Genomic DNA, 16110 nt, shown 5'->3' with positions numbered 1-16110 from the left:
TCCTTCTCACCTACAGTAGTTATACCTGTGCAGTGCGGTGTTCAAGAGCTTAGCTGCCTTAGCTTTGTACAGTCTCATACTGTAAGGTATGTCAAGGCTTTAAGACAAAGTGGAGTAAGTGTCTCCTAATTAGGGGCTATTAGCTTTTAACGAAAACCAGTCAGTGTTATTCTTGTCTTAACTAAGCTGTGAGATCGCAGTTTGCTGGGCTAGGGGTCGCCTTAGATTTCCGGCTGGACACGCGGCTGAGTTCATTGAAAGGCGGTGTTGTTTTCGTTCTGTTTTCGTGTCAGAGAATGGTTGCAATTTTCACATGGCCTTAACCGAAAAGAGGTGGCTCTTTCTGTGGCAGGTGGCTTGTAAAAAAGGGGATTGGAAATAAATTAGCTGTCTTTGCAGGTAATTACCTTACCGTGATATATTCTCGGCAAAGGAGCAGTGGCGAAAATATCCGGATTATGTTTACATTGCCCTTCGTGCCAAGGTTTGCCGTTGCTAAACTTTTCATTTCAAGAGATCAGGCTGAAGAAGCCATGGCTTATCAAGTTATTTTACTCTTCGACCTAGATCACAATGTTTTTACAATTTAATTTACTAAAACCCAGTAAAATTGCACTCATGCTCGTATAACTTCCGGCCCCACGATTTAGTGTTCTATTAATACTATTTGTACCAGAGCAGTTTAAAGCGCTTTAACGAAATTACCAGTAACTGTTTTGTGAGAGCATGACATTCATTTAGTAAAAGGTCTTCTCGTTTATTTTGTCCATAAAACGCAAGAAAAAATAACAGAGAAATCTACTGCATGGTCTTGTTCACTTGAAAGGTCACGCTTTAAAATTAGGTCAGTATTATGACTACAAATTGCACGTTATTCGTTACTTTTTCACAAAAATGGAATGAAAGTATTACGTATTACCGTTCATAAACCTGTAATTACTGTTTAACATTCCATTCACAAACTACATCTCTCCGCCCGGGGAATCTGAATGGTCACGCTCTGGTTAGCCGACTCATTCACTAGGTCAAGAGTTATACTTAATTATTTGCCTTCAACAGAATACACAGGGAAGAGAAGCTCAATAGGATGCCTTATTCATCTCCATTTTCTTTCTTTGAAAGCACCTCAAAATATCATGTTGTTACACTTTATCGTAGTACACTCAAGTACGCATTACGGGCCTATATTTCCAATATGGTCGGCAAATTCAGAATTGTTAATTAATAATTGTCTAATTCAAAAGTCACGTAATTTTAACGGTGGAGACCGAAATCAGCGCATTTTTTTTAACTACACAAAGCAATAGAATTTCATGCGAAACATTAGGGGATTCAAAGCCTTTCTCTTTGAATTTACGCCCCTTTTTGTTTTCAAGTTGACGAGACGCTTATTATACAACTGATTAATATTACCCCGAAGGACAAAGAATTTGTGACACTTTATTAATATGGATCACAAACACAAAGAGTGTTGACCGCGTTACGGGATTGTTTTCACGAAGCAGAATTATTAAACGTATGCAAATTCACGGCGTCGTTCTGAGCTCGTAATGGGACTTTTTCCGTCGAAATCCAAGGCTAACCAGCAACAGTCGGCGCCTCCTGCGAACGCTGCAACTCAGTCATCTTCGTCCGAACCGGCAGGAGGAGCTCCGGAGAACGTAGCGGTCGTCCCTGAGCAGAGACAACAAGTCGAACAAGTCCCAACCAGCCCGTAAGTTTGTGTTCCTGATCCTTGTGGTCGTTGTTGTACTATTGTACATTTGTTGTACCTTCCTAGAGGGTACACACTTTAGAAAAGTCTGTTTGAAAGGTTTCGGTCGCCTTATTAATTGGCAAGGCAAAAACTTTCTGGCGAACGCGCGAATGATAAATATCATAAATATTACAAACGTTTTGTTGCGAGCACATGTGTGTCGTAATCTTAAACGTCTAGGAAGCATGTGTATATTGCAAGAAATATTAGGTATGTTATGTCTATGATGAACCGACCTTTAATCAGCAAACAATATTAACCCCTCACGGAATTTTGCAATTGATACATAAGCTGGAATAAGACGATGAAACGGCAAAGTAGAAATTTTCTGTGTAATCTGAGTGGTCATGTTACTTTTATTCTTTATGGGCATCACGTTTTGCCTAAACACATACCAGTTGTTGTTCGTAAATTGTTAAGTTTTGTCTTTTAAAATTACCGTTGTTGAATAAAGTAAAAAAAAAAACGCCACCCTGTGCATTTTGGTGAAACATTTAGACGATTTATACAATGTCAATGTTTTTTAACCTCGATGTTGTTGCTAAGGAGTTATTGTAATGGAAACTTCAGCTTGGTAACCAAATCTGTTTGACTTTTTTGTATATTGCAAACTTCAGTTGGAAACGCTTGTTATGCAGACTAAACTGGGTATTGAATTTTTCCTGACCTGCGAAAGTTTATAATAAAGCAGCGAAGTGACAACGTGCAAATAAAACATAAGGCGGTACAGAAAACTAGTCGTAAAAGGTCAGGGCTTGTCTTTTCCATCTTGATATTTAAGGTTCTATTATTCCTGTTGTAGTATTTTGATACAAATTTAATATTTGGGTGTTAAAAAATCTTTTTACCGTTGTTTGTTTCATTTAATTACATCACCGATTCAAAAACAACTTGTGACCTTATAAATGCTGCTCTAGCTGTTGTAATACATCTCAACCTTTCAGAATGCTGTGTTCAGTGCTTGTCGAGTTCTCTCGGCTGATAAAACTTGTTATTAACACACCGGTAAATTACGTTGATTATCTTGAGCTGTTGGTCTTTCGAGTTCTACAATGTAAAAAGCATTAATTCTCACAGCCTCTGAAGCTGCGCACATACCGGAATTTTCCTTTTACTCTCGTTTTTCCGAAAAAAAAAATTGAAAACTGGTTTAATTGTTAAGTCAATAAAATATCAGATAAGAATAACGTCAACTAGATATATGCCTCAAATCGGCTGACTTGAGCAAATAATTATCGCGTTGCCACTTTTTGGCCCTTTTTCTCGAGTATTTTCAAGTATTGAATTATTTAGTATTTCACGTCGTTAATTCCCTCATTCGTAAAAGCAACCAATGGCAGAATATTGATTGATATAGTAAAGCCATCAGCTGGATCGTATGCGCGGCAGACAGATTATAATATGCAAATTGCGTAATACTTTTGAGTGAGTGACTGTACCGGCGAACTCGAATAATTCTAGTCGGTGCTCCTGTTTTTCGAAGTGCTGTGGCGTTGACTTTGGAGGTGTTCGAAGGTAGGCCTTTCCTGATAGATTGTCGTGATTATTTGAATCTTAGTTAGATTTAAATTCCAGAGTGGATAAAAAGCAGAATTCCACTGGTTATTTTACATATCAGCTTGTATTCGATCGACCATGACTACTTTATTTGCGATTTAAGGCTGTTTAATTCCCTCTTTTTTGGCGAATGTGTCCACATTTTAAACAGGATGATGTAGAATTGTAATGTTTTCGCCAGAAAGGTTTCTTTCTGATAAAATAAAGGTCCGTGAAAAATGGGAGAATTTTCAGCAAATGTCATAATACGAAAGGGCCTGTTGACAGTTCCATCAGACCATAACCTTCACGCAAATCACTCAGTTCCAACTTTAAATCTAGCCATCGTACAGGGATACAACAAGCCTCTGGATCGTCGCCGTGTAAAATCAATACATTCTCAATGGACTGAAAAAATTACGTATTAGTCAAGCGATATAACTGGAATTTTTTTTTGAAATAAATTGGATCAACCAACTATGTTAAAATAAGAGATCGAAACTAGAAGTTTAAACCATACCCTGGTTGCACGTGGAACAACCGTGAATTTGAAACAGGTAGCCACACTCTCGGAGTGCTATAGAACACACCGTGGTCTACAGTGAGCCCTATAAGGTAGTACGATGTCGCCCACCCCAGAATACAGCGAGATTAAATATCAGTAATCGGTTCCTTGCTTCTTTCCGCTCCGTTGGGTTATGATATGTATATTTTTCCGTAACCTGCGATAAAAAGAACGCCTGATCGCAGGTTTCTCCGTGGCCGATTTTGTTGTTGCATGTACCGTGAGTTTACGTCTCAGATGATGTATTCGGACGAAAAATGGTCGAAATTGACAGCAATAAGCAAAAAAGAGCGAGATTTTAAAGGAAATGGGCCACTATGACAGTTACATCCCATATCAAGTTTCAATAATTCTGGACTGGAGAGTCCAACACATGTCATTTTAAGGTCGCGCGATGTTTTACTGATATTTCATTGAGCTAAGAGGCTGATTTGTCGATCGACGTCACATCGTGACATGTCTGTTGTGAGGGTTTTCGAATGCCTTAAATCTACCGACAAAGAATGCACTTTAAATTATTTGCACACATGTTATATATGCAAATATGGTTTTTGTCAACCATTGCCGTAAAAAGATTTTAAAAATAAAATACTGTCTGAGCCCGTTATCCGGTTTCCGGTCACCTCGCCACCAAACCATCTTGCCACCAACGAAAATACTTATCCAAAGGACCAGTCTCTAAAAGAACGAAAGACTTGCGCCCTCCTATCTAAATAGCTACATCAATAAAAGAACAGGAATGCATAGTTATAATACCAGATTCAGGGAAAATCTAGACGTTCCTATGTGCAGGACAGCCACTGCACAACTAGCCTGCGTGGCAGGCGTTCGAAAGGGAAGGGAAAGGGAATTAGGGCGCGCCCCTCGCGTTTCTCTCGCGCCTAAAACTCCCTTTCCCTTTCCTTTCAAAGGCCTGCTACGCAGGCTACTGCACAACGTTCCTTTCACTATCGGTCTATCAACACTTGGAACTCGCTAAGCGCAAGCGCAAGAAATAGTAAAACGCTCACTAGCTTTAAGCGCGGTGCAAAATTGGAGCTATGTCACACCGAGAAGTAGGTGACTGATTGCATGACTAAAACAGTTTTTATATGTCATAGTTAGAGCATTTTTAAGTCAATAATAACTATACGTATATGTATATAGTATATACGATATACTATCGTAGCTATTTCCTAATTTAATTATATTCCTATTTTTCCATTTATATTTAACAATTAGATTTGTAAATTAGTCTTTTTCTCCTTCTTCTTTCTTTGTTCCATTTTGTAAATTAAATCGGAAGAGCCACGTAGTGGAGATTTAATAAAGATACTGTACTGTACTGTACTGTACAGATTTGTGTTTGGGCTTGAAGAAGAAGTAAAAATCTTAGATAAGTAATCCTCGGTAAGTAAGCTGTGTCGACTATTGCAGAGTTATTATGTGGTGGCGAGTAGACTTATTGGTGGCGATTTTGTTAGTGGCGAGATGACCGTAAACCTGGTTATCCATCCCTCAGCCCCACGAACATGGGATGCTTGAAACGTCAAGTTTATCTTTATATGGTGCCTAATTTATTAAATCAACACTACATGAAAGCCTATTTCATAATTGAGGTTATCATTCGATGCAATTTTTTCTTCCTTTTTATTGGCCTAGAGCCCACCGCGTGGCCTGCAAATAATTGCCTACAAATAATGGTCTGCTCATGCGCAACGTCATCCAACTGTGTTTGGCTTAGTATTTGGCTGCAAATAATATTCTGCTCATGCGCAAATGAAAGCACGCTTTTCTCCTTCTTGCGATCCCGAAGATACTTATCAAAAAACTTACTCGGTAACTGAATGATAAAACAATTATTGAACTCGGTGGATAACATTGCGCATGAGCAGACCATTATTTGTAGGCAGTTATTTGCAGGTCACGTGGTGGGCTCTCGACAAATGAAAAGGAAGAAACATTAGCAAGGAATGATGTGTCTCTCGCAGATCAATGATTTGCCTCAGCCTTCGGCTCCGGCAAATAACTGATCTGCTGGCCAATGACAATTCACGATATTTTGTTCAACCTCGTCCAATAATTTTCAATTATCTCCATCCTTGACAAAGCTTTCGTTTACGTTCTACCTTATATATCTTTGATTTAACATCCAGAAGTTCACTGTGAGAAAGGCGTTAGATTGTAATGTTTAAGTTTAAAGGAAGTGGCTTGTCTACACTGTATGCTTTATTGGAACTGTTCACGACAAGTGGTATTTGGATTAAAACGCCGTTGGACAACCTGAAAATGACTTAGAACGTGGTTTTATTAAACCCTGGTTAAACTTCACTCAAGCTTCACTCACTTTTCTACCAAATTATATAATTTCCCTGCATATTTCCAGGCCAAATAAAGTAATGCCATTATCTGTTTACAAATGCTTAAGGTAAATCCCATAGTCCCTGATATGAAAACATAGATTTTTTTCATACTTTCTCGGAGTCATAGGGGCAACTAACTCTTTGGGACGTGGAATCGTCAGAGCAAAATTTTATAGGCATGACCACAGGGTAACCACCCTCTGTTCGTGTGGCAGTTGTTGTTATTGAAATCAGAGCATCGATCTTTTGTACCACTACAATTTACTCTAACATACAGATTTGAAGCTAAATGTTTCAATAAAAGTTCAAGCCAAATGTTGACTTATTCATTTGTCATGGTATTTCGCCGTCCAGAGCTGTTTAAAGCGTCATTTTGCGAGATGATTATTTTTACCGGCCGTTGGAGACAACTGCCACACGAACAGAGGCAGCGCGCCAGTGTCAGAAGCTATTGGATTCCCCATTTCTGATTGGTCTGAAAATATTTTCTGCCCAATCAAAAGCGGGAGTTTCACATGCTTGGGGAACTGGTGTCCGTGCAACATTTGCATTGTAGGAAGAGAAAATGATAAGTTGTCTGACAAATGCCTTGGGTAGATGGCCCCTAGTCGTATCTATATATTAGGGAGCGTAAGCAACGACGACGGCGACGGCAACGAGAACGGCAAAAAATGCAATAGGGTTAGATTGGAAAAACAACAAATCTGCACGTGCATCACGCTTGTTTGTACATGTCTTTGTTGTCACTGCACGACTACACCGTGAGAATGCCTAATTTCACGTTTCGTGGAGAACGCACTTTGCTATTCTTTTCCTGAACTTCGATATTCAACTCCAGACAAAAATGCCAACATTTGACGAATTGAACGAGATGGAATAAGTGCAAGAAAGTTTGAAGCCTTTTTAAATTCACTTTTTAATTCCCTTTTTTTTTTCACTTTTTTTTGACGTTTCTCGTAGCCGTCGCCGTCGTTGTTGCTTAAGCTCCGTATCAGTCTCCTCCGACCCTTTCCTGACCAAATACAAATAATAAGAGACGTCTGGGGATAAAACAGGCATTAAACAGGGTTGGTAACGTGTCAGCGGTTATAAAAGACATGGTGCGTTCTACATAGTTTTGAAATGAGTTGTAAAGTGGTTGTTTCGGCGACCATATTTTTGTTGCAAATAATACCTGGAAAGTGTTCCTCTGAACATGAAGGCTATCTAAGGAATCGTGTTTGCCGTAGGGCCGTCTTTAGGAATACTTTCCCAGTCATTAGGTCACTACCTAATTATCAGGCCTATTTTTTTTGTATTTGTAGTCCCTCAGACAAAATGCCGCTTCCTAAAGAACTTTCGGATCCAAAATGCAACCCCAAAATGCTTCTGAAGAAGTATCTCACTGAAGATGTGTACAACTCGTTGAAAGACAAAAAAACCGCAAGTGGCTTTACACTGGGCGACCTGATTAATTCTGGATTGCTAAACTTGGATTCATCAAACGGAGTTTATGCTGGAGACGAAGAAAGTTACACTCTTTTCGCGGACTTACTTAACCCCATCATTGAAGAGTACCACAGTCCCTACAAGCTTGTAGATGGCCACACCCCGGACATGAACCCAGAGAAAGTGAACGCACCTGATTTGGATCCACAGGGACGGTTCATTCGATCCACTCGTATTCGCGTTGCTCGCAATCTGAAGGGTTACAATCTCACACCCAACATGACCAAACAAGAACGGATCGATCTCGAGAAAAAGATCGTGGACGTGTTGGAGTCATTGACGGGTGACCTCAAAGGTACGTACTATCCGCTTAGCGGAATGGACGAAGCAACAAGACAACAGCTGGTAAATGACCACTTCTTGTTTAAGAAGGGCGACCGTTTCCTGGAGGCAGCAGGTGTCAACAAGGAATGGCCAGAAGGACGAGGAATCTTCCACAACGTCAACAAGACTTTCTTGGTATGGGTCAATGAGGAAGACCAGTTGCGGATAATCAGTATGGAGATGGGGAGCGATATTCAGTCAGTTTTTAAGCGTCTTTGTGATGCAGTGAATGCCATCGACGCAAAGCTGGGTTTTCAAGAAACTAAACAGCATGGATACCTTTCGTCCTGCCCCACCAACCTGGGCACTGGTATGCGTGCCAGTGTGCACGTGAAGATCCCACATGCTAGTGAGCATCCAGACTTTAAGAAAATCTGCGATGAATTTCATATTCAGGTAAGAAATCTATAGCTTTGTATGATCCTGTGTTAAGTGGGTGGGGTGGGGGTGTGGGGGGGGGGGGGGCTTTCGTTACTAGGGACACGCCGGTCAGCTATTGGACAATTCTATTTATTTTCCCTGTCCCTATTAACGGGCCCAGTCTAAAGTAGCGAATTCGTGGGATCTCTTGTTTAATGGTTCCTGCACATTCGTCAACTATTATGGTTAAAACTTGCTATTACAGACAATAAAGAGACAAAATGAAGTGTCCTCAGTAGAAAATCACTTGCAATGTATAGTTAGGAGATGGAAGGATCGTTAAGCTTTGGATGTGAAAGTCAGTCTTTCTCTTTAAAAAGAGCGCCTTCAACGGGAATTGACTTTTTAAAAAGAAAATGCTTTCTATTTGCCCCTACAAATACACCAATATGCCCGTGTCAAGTTGTGTTATCCTCATTTTGCCTATTGTTGTTTTAAGCCTCGTGGAATTCATGGAGAGCATTCCGAGTCTACTGGAGAAGATGCCGGAGTGTTTGACATCAGTAACCGTAGACGTTTGGGACTCTCTGAGGTACAGTGTGTACAAGACATGTACAATGGAGTCAAGAAACTTCTGGAGATTGAAAAAGCCGCCATTGCGTACGTATTGACGGGTTTACAATTTAACCTTCTCTCTCGCTGTCTGTCTCTTTTTCATAGGAGTGATGAGTTAACGGCGTTCTATTTATTTTTTTTGTTAGCGAGAAACAGCAAAAGTTTCCAGAGGGACTTAAGGGACCTGAGGTGACCTCCCGCTTGAAAAAATACCTCACTGAAGATCTCTTCAACGAGCTCAAAGACAAGAAAACAGCTAGGGATTGTGGCATCTGGGAGCAGATTAACTCTGGTGTGGTACACCTTGACTCCGCAAATGGCGTTTATGCCTCTGAAGAAGAAGCTTACACCCTGTTTGGAAAATTGTTTGATCCAATCATTGAAGATTACCATGCCCCGTACAAACTGGCTGATAAACACACTTCGGATATGGATCCAGAGAAGGTTGACGCTCCTAATTTGGACGAGGCTGGCGAGTTCATCCGGTCTACTCGGATTCGTGTGGCTCGTAATCTTAAGGGACACGGATTGCCACCAAGTATGAATAATAAGGAGAGAATTGAGGTGGAGCAGAAGGTACAGTTATAGTCACAGCCACTGATAAGCACTAAAATAATTAGCTCTTTTTCATATCAATGGATGATATTAACATTAATTTTCATCTAACGAAACCACAAGCACGTAAATAGAAACAAGAAAAGTTTAAATTCTTTGTATTTCATTTATTAACAAAAGAAAAGTTTAAATTCTTTTCATTTCATTTATTAACGTATCTATATCGAGATAAGAATCCTGTTTTAAAAAGATTTGAAATAAGGATTCAGTTATTTTTTTTCTTGAATCTCTATTTTGGGAGCTGTCTCTTAACATCTGGAATACTGTTCCAAAGTTTTGCGCCCATAATGGAAAAAGAGTTCTTGTAGTGATTTAGTCGAGAGTAGTTTATATAGAAATTACCAACGGTAGAAGAACGGGTGTTGTAATGATGAACATCTTTAGTGGGGGTAAAAAGATCAGAAATGTCAGACATCATGTTATAGACATCATGCATTAAGACAGAGCAATTTTTAAACCAGAGTAAGCGTAAAGGCAAAATATTGGTAGAGATAACATGTGGAACAGCATGAAAACTAAACTTGGCAAAATGGATGATGTGTTTTGGCTGCCTGTCACAGGCAATAAGGCCGGATTGAGTCATAGTGAACCACCCTGAATATTTCCTATGACTGACAGCATTTCAGGAATATGTTACTCGTTTCCATTCCTCCCGGTATCTCTATATTATACATTGAGTTTTACAGTTTGATAATTTTACAGTAACGACTAGCCTGTTAACAAACAACCAAAGAAAGACTGATAATCATTTTATTGTAAGATTTTGGTCCAGTTTTGAATCCAGAATTGCCTTCTAGAATGTAGTCTCGCTGCAGCCGTTTTTGTCTCGTCACCCAGTTACGCTGCGCCCCTCCCCCCCCCCCCCCCTCCTAAAAAACCTGCGTTGGGGACTACCTAGTATGCTTTTATCATGAAGTTTGCGTGAGGTTCTAGTTAAGGCTGCCGTATTGGAATACTGCTTTTTTTTTATTCGTTCCTGTAGTGATTTATGAACGAGAAGTCACTATTTCCGGAAAATTCTAGATTCTTCCTTCTTTTCTAGTATAGTGCATTGGTATTTAAAGGATATTGTAGCTCACTCAGGATATTCTAACTTTGTATTTGGAGAGCCTTCTTGAATCATTGAGAAAACGGTGTGCAAAAGTGGCCCTTAGTTCTTCTAAAGATAATATAAACAGTTTCAGCAGCCAATGGATGTGCGTTGAAGGCACACGTCCATTAACTGTACCCGAGTGTAATACAGGCCCCGTCTGTAACAACATAAAAGATTATGCTGTATCCGCCCACCTGCCTATTCAGTATAGCAATATCTAGCGCCTATTATCTCTCCTTAACAAGTCTCAGATTGCCTCTTTCTGTACATCATGTCACTTAATATAAGACCTAATGAAACTTTAACATGCAAAAGAGTGGTTCTTAACGACCTCTATATTTTCTTCATCTTTGGAATCCACGCACCTTGGGCGGATCTCTTGAAATAGCCAAAATAGTTTCTTTGCCCTGAGTGTTACGAAACGCAATCATGCTCTCCTCTTTTTGCTGTTTTCTCGTAGATTGTCGGCGTTCTGACGTCACTGACCGGAGACCTGGCGGGCACGTACTATCCCCTCTCTGGGATGAGCGAGGAGACTCGCAATAAACTTGTCGAGGACCATTTTCTCTTTAAGAAAGGTGACCGCTTCCTTGAGGCCGCGGGTATCAACAAAATGTGGCCGCAAGGACGTGGAATCTACCACAATGCTGACAAAACTTTCTTAGTGTGGGTAAACGAGGAAGATCAGTTGAGAATTATCAGCATGGAGAAAGGTGATATTGTATTACTGTAAAAGGGCCGGTTATTATTTAGACAGTGTGTGTGTGCGGATGACTATTTTAAAGGGGCTATGTCCTCCGGGGGATACTCCCTATGATAGCCTATACGGGGAGGCTCCGCCCGGAAGGGGAACCTTTTCAGGGTTCAGGTATATGAAAGGGTAGGGATCTCACTAGTTGAAGTATATAAAAGCGGGATAGGGAAATCTGTCATTTGGGTCTGTGAAGGGGCCCAAAAGGGCTAACAGATTAATTTTATGGCTTTCTTAAGTCGAGAAAACGTTCGTTCTTGTGATTGATTCCTGTTCAAAAAAAACATTGCATTTACAGCAGTGAAAAGGGATGCAAAGTTCTAAACAAGTTATACGAAAGGGGTACCGTTTTCGTGAAAAATGGTACACTGTATATAAAATGGTAAGGGGATCGACCATGGGGGGAGCCTCCCCGAAAAAACATTTGTTGAGTGCCCCCCTGGGGCTATGTCACGCTATTTGCTATCTTTTTAAAAAGCTATACCGTGTCTTCATATCTATTGAATTCCAAAAATGATGCGCTAGATGTGTTATTCAAGACTATATTTAGGCATTGAAATTAATTATCTCCTGTCGTCTGTTACCAGTACAGTTGGTAAGGATGGAAATGGATTGAAAATTGAAAAAGTTGGGTCAACGCTTTGAAGTTTCAATAGTTTGCCTACTAAAATCACCCAAAAAATAATAGCTGTTGCTCCCTGATGGAATTTGTTTAATATCTTCTTCATAACTCTTCAGGAGCACGGTGAATTGTATAGGTAAAGGAACTAAGTAATAACTTCGGCACAGAAGTGACCTTAAAGAGCAATTTCCTCGTGACCTAGCTTTAAAGCAAGACGCGCCATTTCCTTACCTCCTAACCCGCGTGGCAGCTGGGGGGGCGGGGGGGGGGGGTAAAAACCAACACTTATTACCTCCTGACCCTCGTCTTTATCTTTAGCTAACCCATCTCCACCCTCACCAGGGGCGGATCCAGGATTTTTTTTAGGAGGGGGTGCACTCGTCTCTTGCTCTACTTCAATACCAATAAACCACATAGTTTTATTTTTTTTCAGAATACCAGTTGTATTAGAAAACCGCAGGTCATCTCAGGGGGGTGGGGTGCGCACCCCCTGCACCCTCCCCCTAGATCCGCCCCTGCTCACCCCTCTCTTCAGTGTCTACTTTGGCTATATTCACACTATACCGGATAATTTGGATCAATTTAGGTTTGTGGGAAACTGCCTACCTACCCCTCCCCTAAGCAAACATTATCACTTACTTCTCACTTAGTGCAAAGTGTTGGCTTAGGGGAGGGGTACGTGGGCAGTTTCCCAGAATCCTAAATTGATCCGTTAGCACCGCCACGAAAACCATACCGGCTTCTGTTCACACACAAGAACGGTGATTTCGGCGCGATTTCTGTGTCAGGAGCTGCGAAACAGCAGCACCTCTCCGATCTCTAAAGTGGAGCGTCACATATCGGATGGGTTTTGTGCCACGCTTTGGTGCAGTGTAAACACCTATTCGGACCGTCGCGGAAGTAATTATGTAGGAGCGAGGACTGGAACGCACTGAGACGCAAGTAAATATTCAGGAGTGGAAACGGTACATGTAATTTAGTGCACCAAGCCCACTCGGCCAATCGCGCCAGCACGATGTTTGATGTGTATGAAGTTGTGCCGCCTCGGACCGTTGTTGTTCATACTATACCGGATACTGTGGATATAGCATTAGGCCTTTCGAAATCACCTCTTTTTACAGTCAGGGCTCCATGGCTCCATGGCTCCATGGCTCCATGGCTCACAGTTGAAACCCACCTTTAATGTACAAATTCATTAGGCCTTCCCCTTTTGGCTTTATTAAACTTCACTGACCCACTCCCTACTAGCTTACGCTCCCCCCCCCCGCCCCCCACCTCCCTTCTTCTTTTAAAAGTCTGAGAAGAGAGCTGTCTTAAGTAAAGTTCCTTTGTTTACAACCAACAACGATCGTGTTCACACTTAGAATACTTGCTAATGCAGCAAACTACCCGACTCGTTCTTTTCCAGGAAGCGATATAGGATCTGTGTTCAAGAGATTGTGTTTAGCGGTCAATGAGTTGGACAAGCAACTTGGTTTCCAGCACGATGAATCCCGAGGTTATCTGTCCTCTTGCCCCACCAACCTGGGCACTGGTATGCGTGCTAGTGTGCACGTTAAGATCCCAAATGCTAGTGAGCATCCGGACTTTAAGAAGATCTGCGACGAATATCATATTCAGGTATCCATGCAGACTCAATTATCATTAACACCTTTAAACTTGTCCAAGTCAACGTTTTGAGAGGAAGGCCCCGTTCACACTAATGCGTTTTGAAAACACGTACATTTCGGTGCGTTTAGGCCTTCCGTCCACACTAATACGCTGAGTGTTTTCATTGAAAACGCATCGTTGGTGAATCAAAACGAAAATGCATGTATATCTTATTAGTTTGGTCATAGTTATTAAAGTGGAATGGTTGGGAAACCCGTAAGACTTCATTGTTATATGTTTTTGTTAGATTTTTTGGACCTGACCGTGCAAAAATGTTCAATAGCATTACTTACTGACTAATAGAAACATTGCGTTAATTTATTCAGTCACAAAAACAAAGGATTGTGCACGGTCAGGGAGCTTCCAACATAGACTGCAAAACGGTCGGGTTTTTTTTCTCAAAATCAGGAAAGAAATCTGTAAAGTGTGGCATAAGAGTATTACGCGCGCCAAGCGCGCAAGCCACAAACGCCCGTGGCGTCTCTTCCCAGTCTCGCTCTCGGTTTTCATCCTTTTTGACCTTTTGTTTGACTTCTTGCGCGTACTTGAATACGCAAAAATATACGGACTGTTTTGCAGTCTACTTCCAACATAAAGTACAGAACCGTTGTTTTCAACTTCGATGTTTGCCGGCTTTCATAACCAGTCTCCTCTACTAACTATGGTGTGGACGGTCGAAAACGGCCAAAGACGAATAAAATGAGAAAGATGACCGAAAATATCGCAGATGCGTGTGTTTTTAGCCTACCCATAGGGTTCAAATTACGTCACAACGTGCCATTCTTTCTTTATCGAACTTAAGTAGTAAGTATGGACAGTCGAAAATGCATCAAAAAACGGTAATGTGGACGCGAATCGATCGATGCGTTTTTGATAACAGCGAAAGCTCATACTTCTGTTTTCTGCGTTGTTTTGTCCCTTTAGGCTCGTGGAATTCATGGGGAACATTCCGTATCTACTGGAGACGATGCCGGAGTGTATGACATCAGTAACCGAAGGCGTTTGGGACTCTCTGAGGTGCAGTGTGTGCAAGACATGTACAATGGAGTCAAGAAACTTCTGGAGATTGAAAGAGAAGCGCTAGCCTCCAAAACATAAATGATGATGAAGTTGGAGCGTGGACGTCGGAAATACGTCCTTACGGCCACGGAACTTCATGTATTTCAGAAACGTGTGATTTCCTTATTAATATTCATTATAAAAACGAGTTGTGCTTTGAAATGTAAATTTAGGTTATTTTCTTTCAAATGATTGCCAGATGCAAGGGTTTATTGGTTTATTTTGTTGGATAAACCGGCTTGAGAATCGATCAAAATAATGTTTGTGAGTAGTTGCTCGGTACAGAGACGAGCACAAAGTGATATGGCTCGTTTGCTTCAATTTCATAATCTATACCATCCTCGTCCATAGTCCAGGGTTTTCCTCGATTGTGTAGATGTGTCTGGATAAATACTTATTGCTTACATGGTGTGAACGAAATATTTCTCAGGGGTCAACAAAAGGAATGCGTACAATTTAGGAAGCTGCCATTGATTGTTACTGCAGTATCGCCATAGCAATTTCTTTATTACGTGTGTGCAAGCAAATAAATGTTTGAAACATGAATTGCTATAATTCTGAACGTACTTTTTGACCATAGAGAGGCGAAGTGTGACGTTGTTATCATGCTAGCAAAATTTCTTGATCACAACAATAGAGAGCTTAAGCAACAACGACGGCGACGGCAACGAGAACGGCAAAAAGGAAGTACCGTAAATCCTCTATTAAGCCCCCCTCTCAAATAAGCCCCCCCTCTCTAACAAGCCCCCCCCCCCCTTTTCAGAGAAGGAAAGTTAATAAGCCCCCCCCCCCCTCTCTATTAAGCCCCCCCTCCCCCTGCCGCAATCCTTATTCTTCACAAAATTTAACGATTAACGTGGACTGATCAGTTATGGTTTATTCAGGCTGGAAGTTCATATTGTTTTTGGTCTTTGGCCGCATGACCTCCAACTTCATATGCTTAACTTTCTCAACTTTGCGCTCTAGTTCTCTGTGTAGAATTGTCACCATTTAAAAATGTAAAAATAAGAGGAGTTTTCCAGAGATTTTTGTTTGTAAGTTTTGTACGGCAAATTAATACAAGTAACCATTCTCATAAAAATTACCGAAGAACATGAGGCCAAAAGCACATTTTTGAAGAATAAGAATTTTGTTTCTGTTACTTTTAGGCTCCCACAAGTGAATTAAATACTTTTGAAAGTGACTTAATTGTACAACGCTTAAGTCTACTCTGTCTCATACCACGGTATTTTTGCTACAAGTGATGCGTTTCGCTGAATTAAATAAGCCCCCCCCCTCTCTTTTAAGCCCCCCCCCGCTCTCTATTAAGCCCCCCCTCAAAAGTGCTTGAAAAA

The 16110-nt window shown here is 40.9% G+C and overlaps 1 protein-coding gene across 3 annotated transcripts; it reads left to right on the top strand.

Moving 5' to 3' along the window:
* Positions 1-15322, top strand: LOC140940172 (arginine kinase-like). 3 transcript variants are annotated; one of them, XM_073389082.1, is made up of 7 exons: positions 1-86; positions 7504-8407; positions 8871-9031; positions 9133-9562; positions 11155-11407; positions 13476-13687; positions 14642-15322. In XM_073389082.1, the coding sequence occupies exons 2-7, from the start codon at positions 7517-7519 to the stop codon at positions 14813-14815; spliced, it is 2121 nt and encodes a 706-aa protein (XP_073245183.1). In that variant the 5' UTR covers positions 1-86; positions 7504-7516; the 3' UTR covers positions 14816-15322. The 3 variants fall into 3 exon arrangements, with proteins under 3 accessions (XP_073245183.1, XP_073245181.1, XP_073245182.1); XM_073389080.1 differs by lacking the exon at positions 1-86 and adding an exon at positions 1483-1714; XM_073389081.1 differs by lacking the exon at positions 1-86 and adding an exon at positions 3116-3271.
* The last annotated feature ends 788 nt before the right edge of the window (positions 15323-16110 follow it).

The sequence above is a fragment of the Porites lutea genome, chromosome 6, assembly GCF_958299795.1.
Source record: "Porites lutea chromosome 6, jaPorLute2.1, whole genome shotgun sequence".
In the NCBI taxonomy this organism is placed as follows: Eukaryota; Metazoa; Cnidaria; class Anthozoa; order Scleractinia; family Poritidae; genus Porites; species Porites lutea.
The sequence above is the reverse complement of the archived record's forward strand: the minus strand, read 5'-3'. Positions and strand labels throughout refer to the sequence as shown.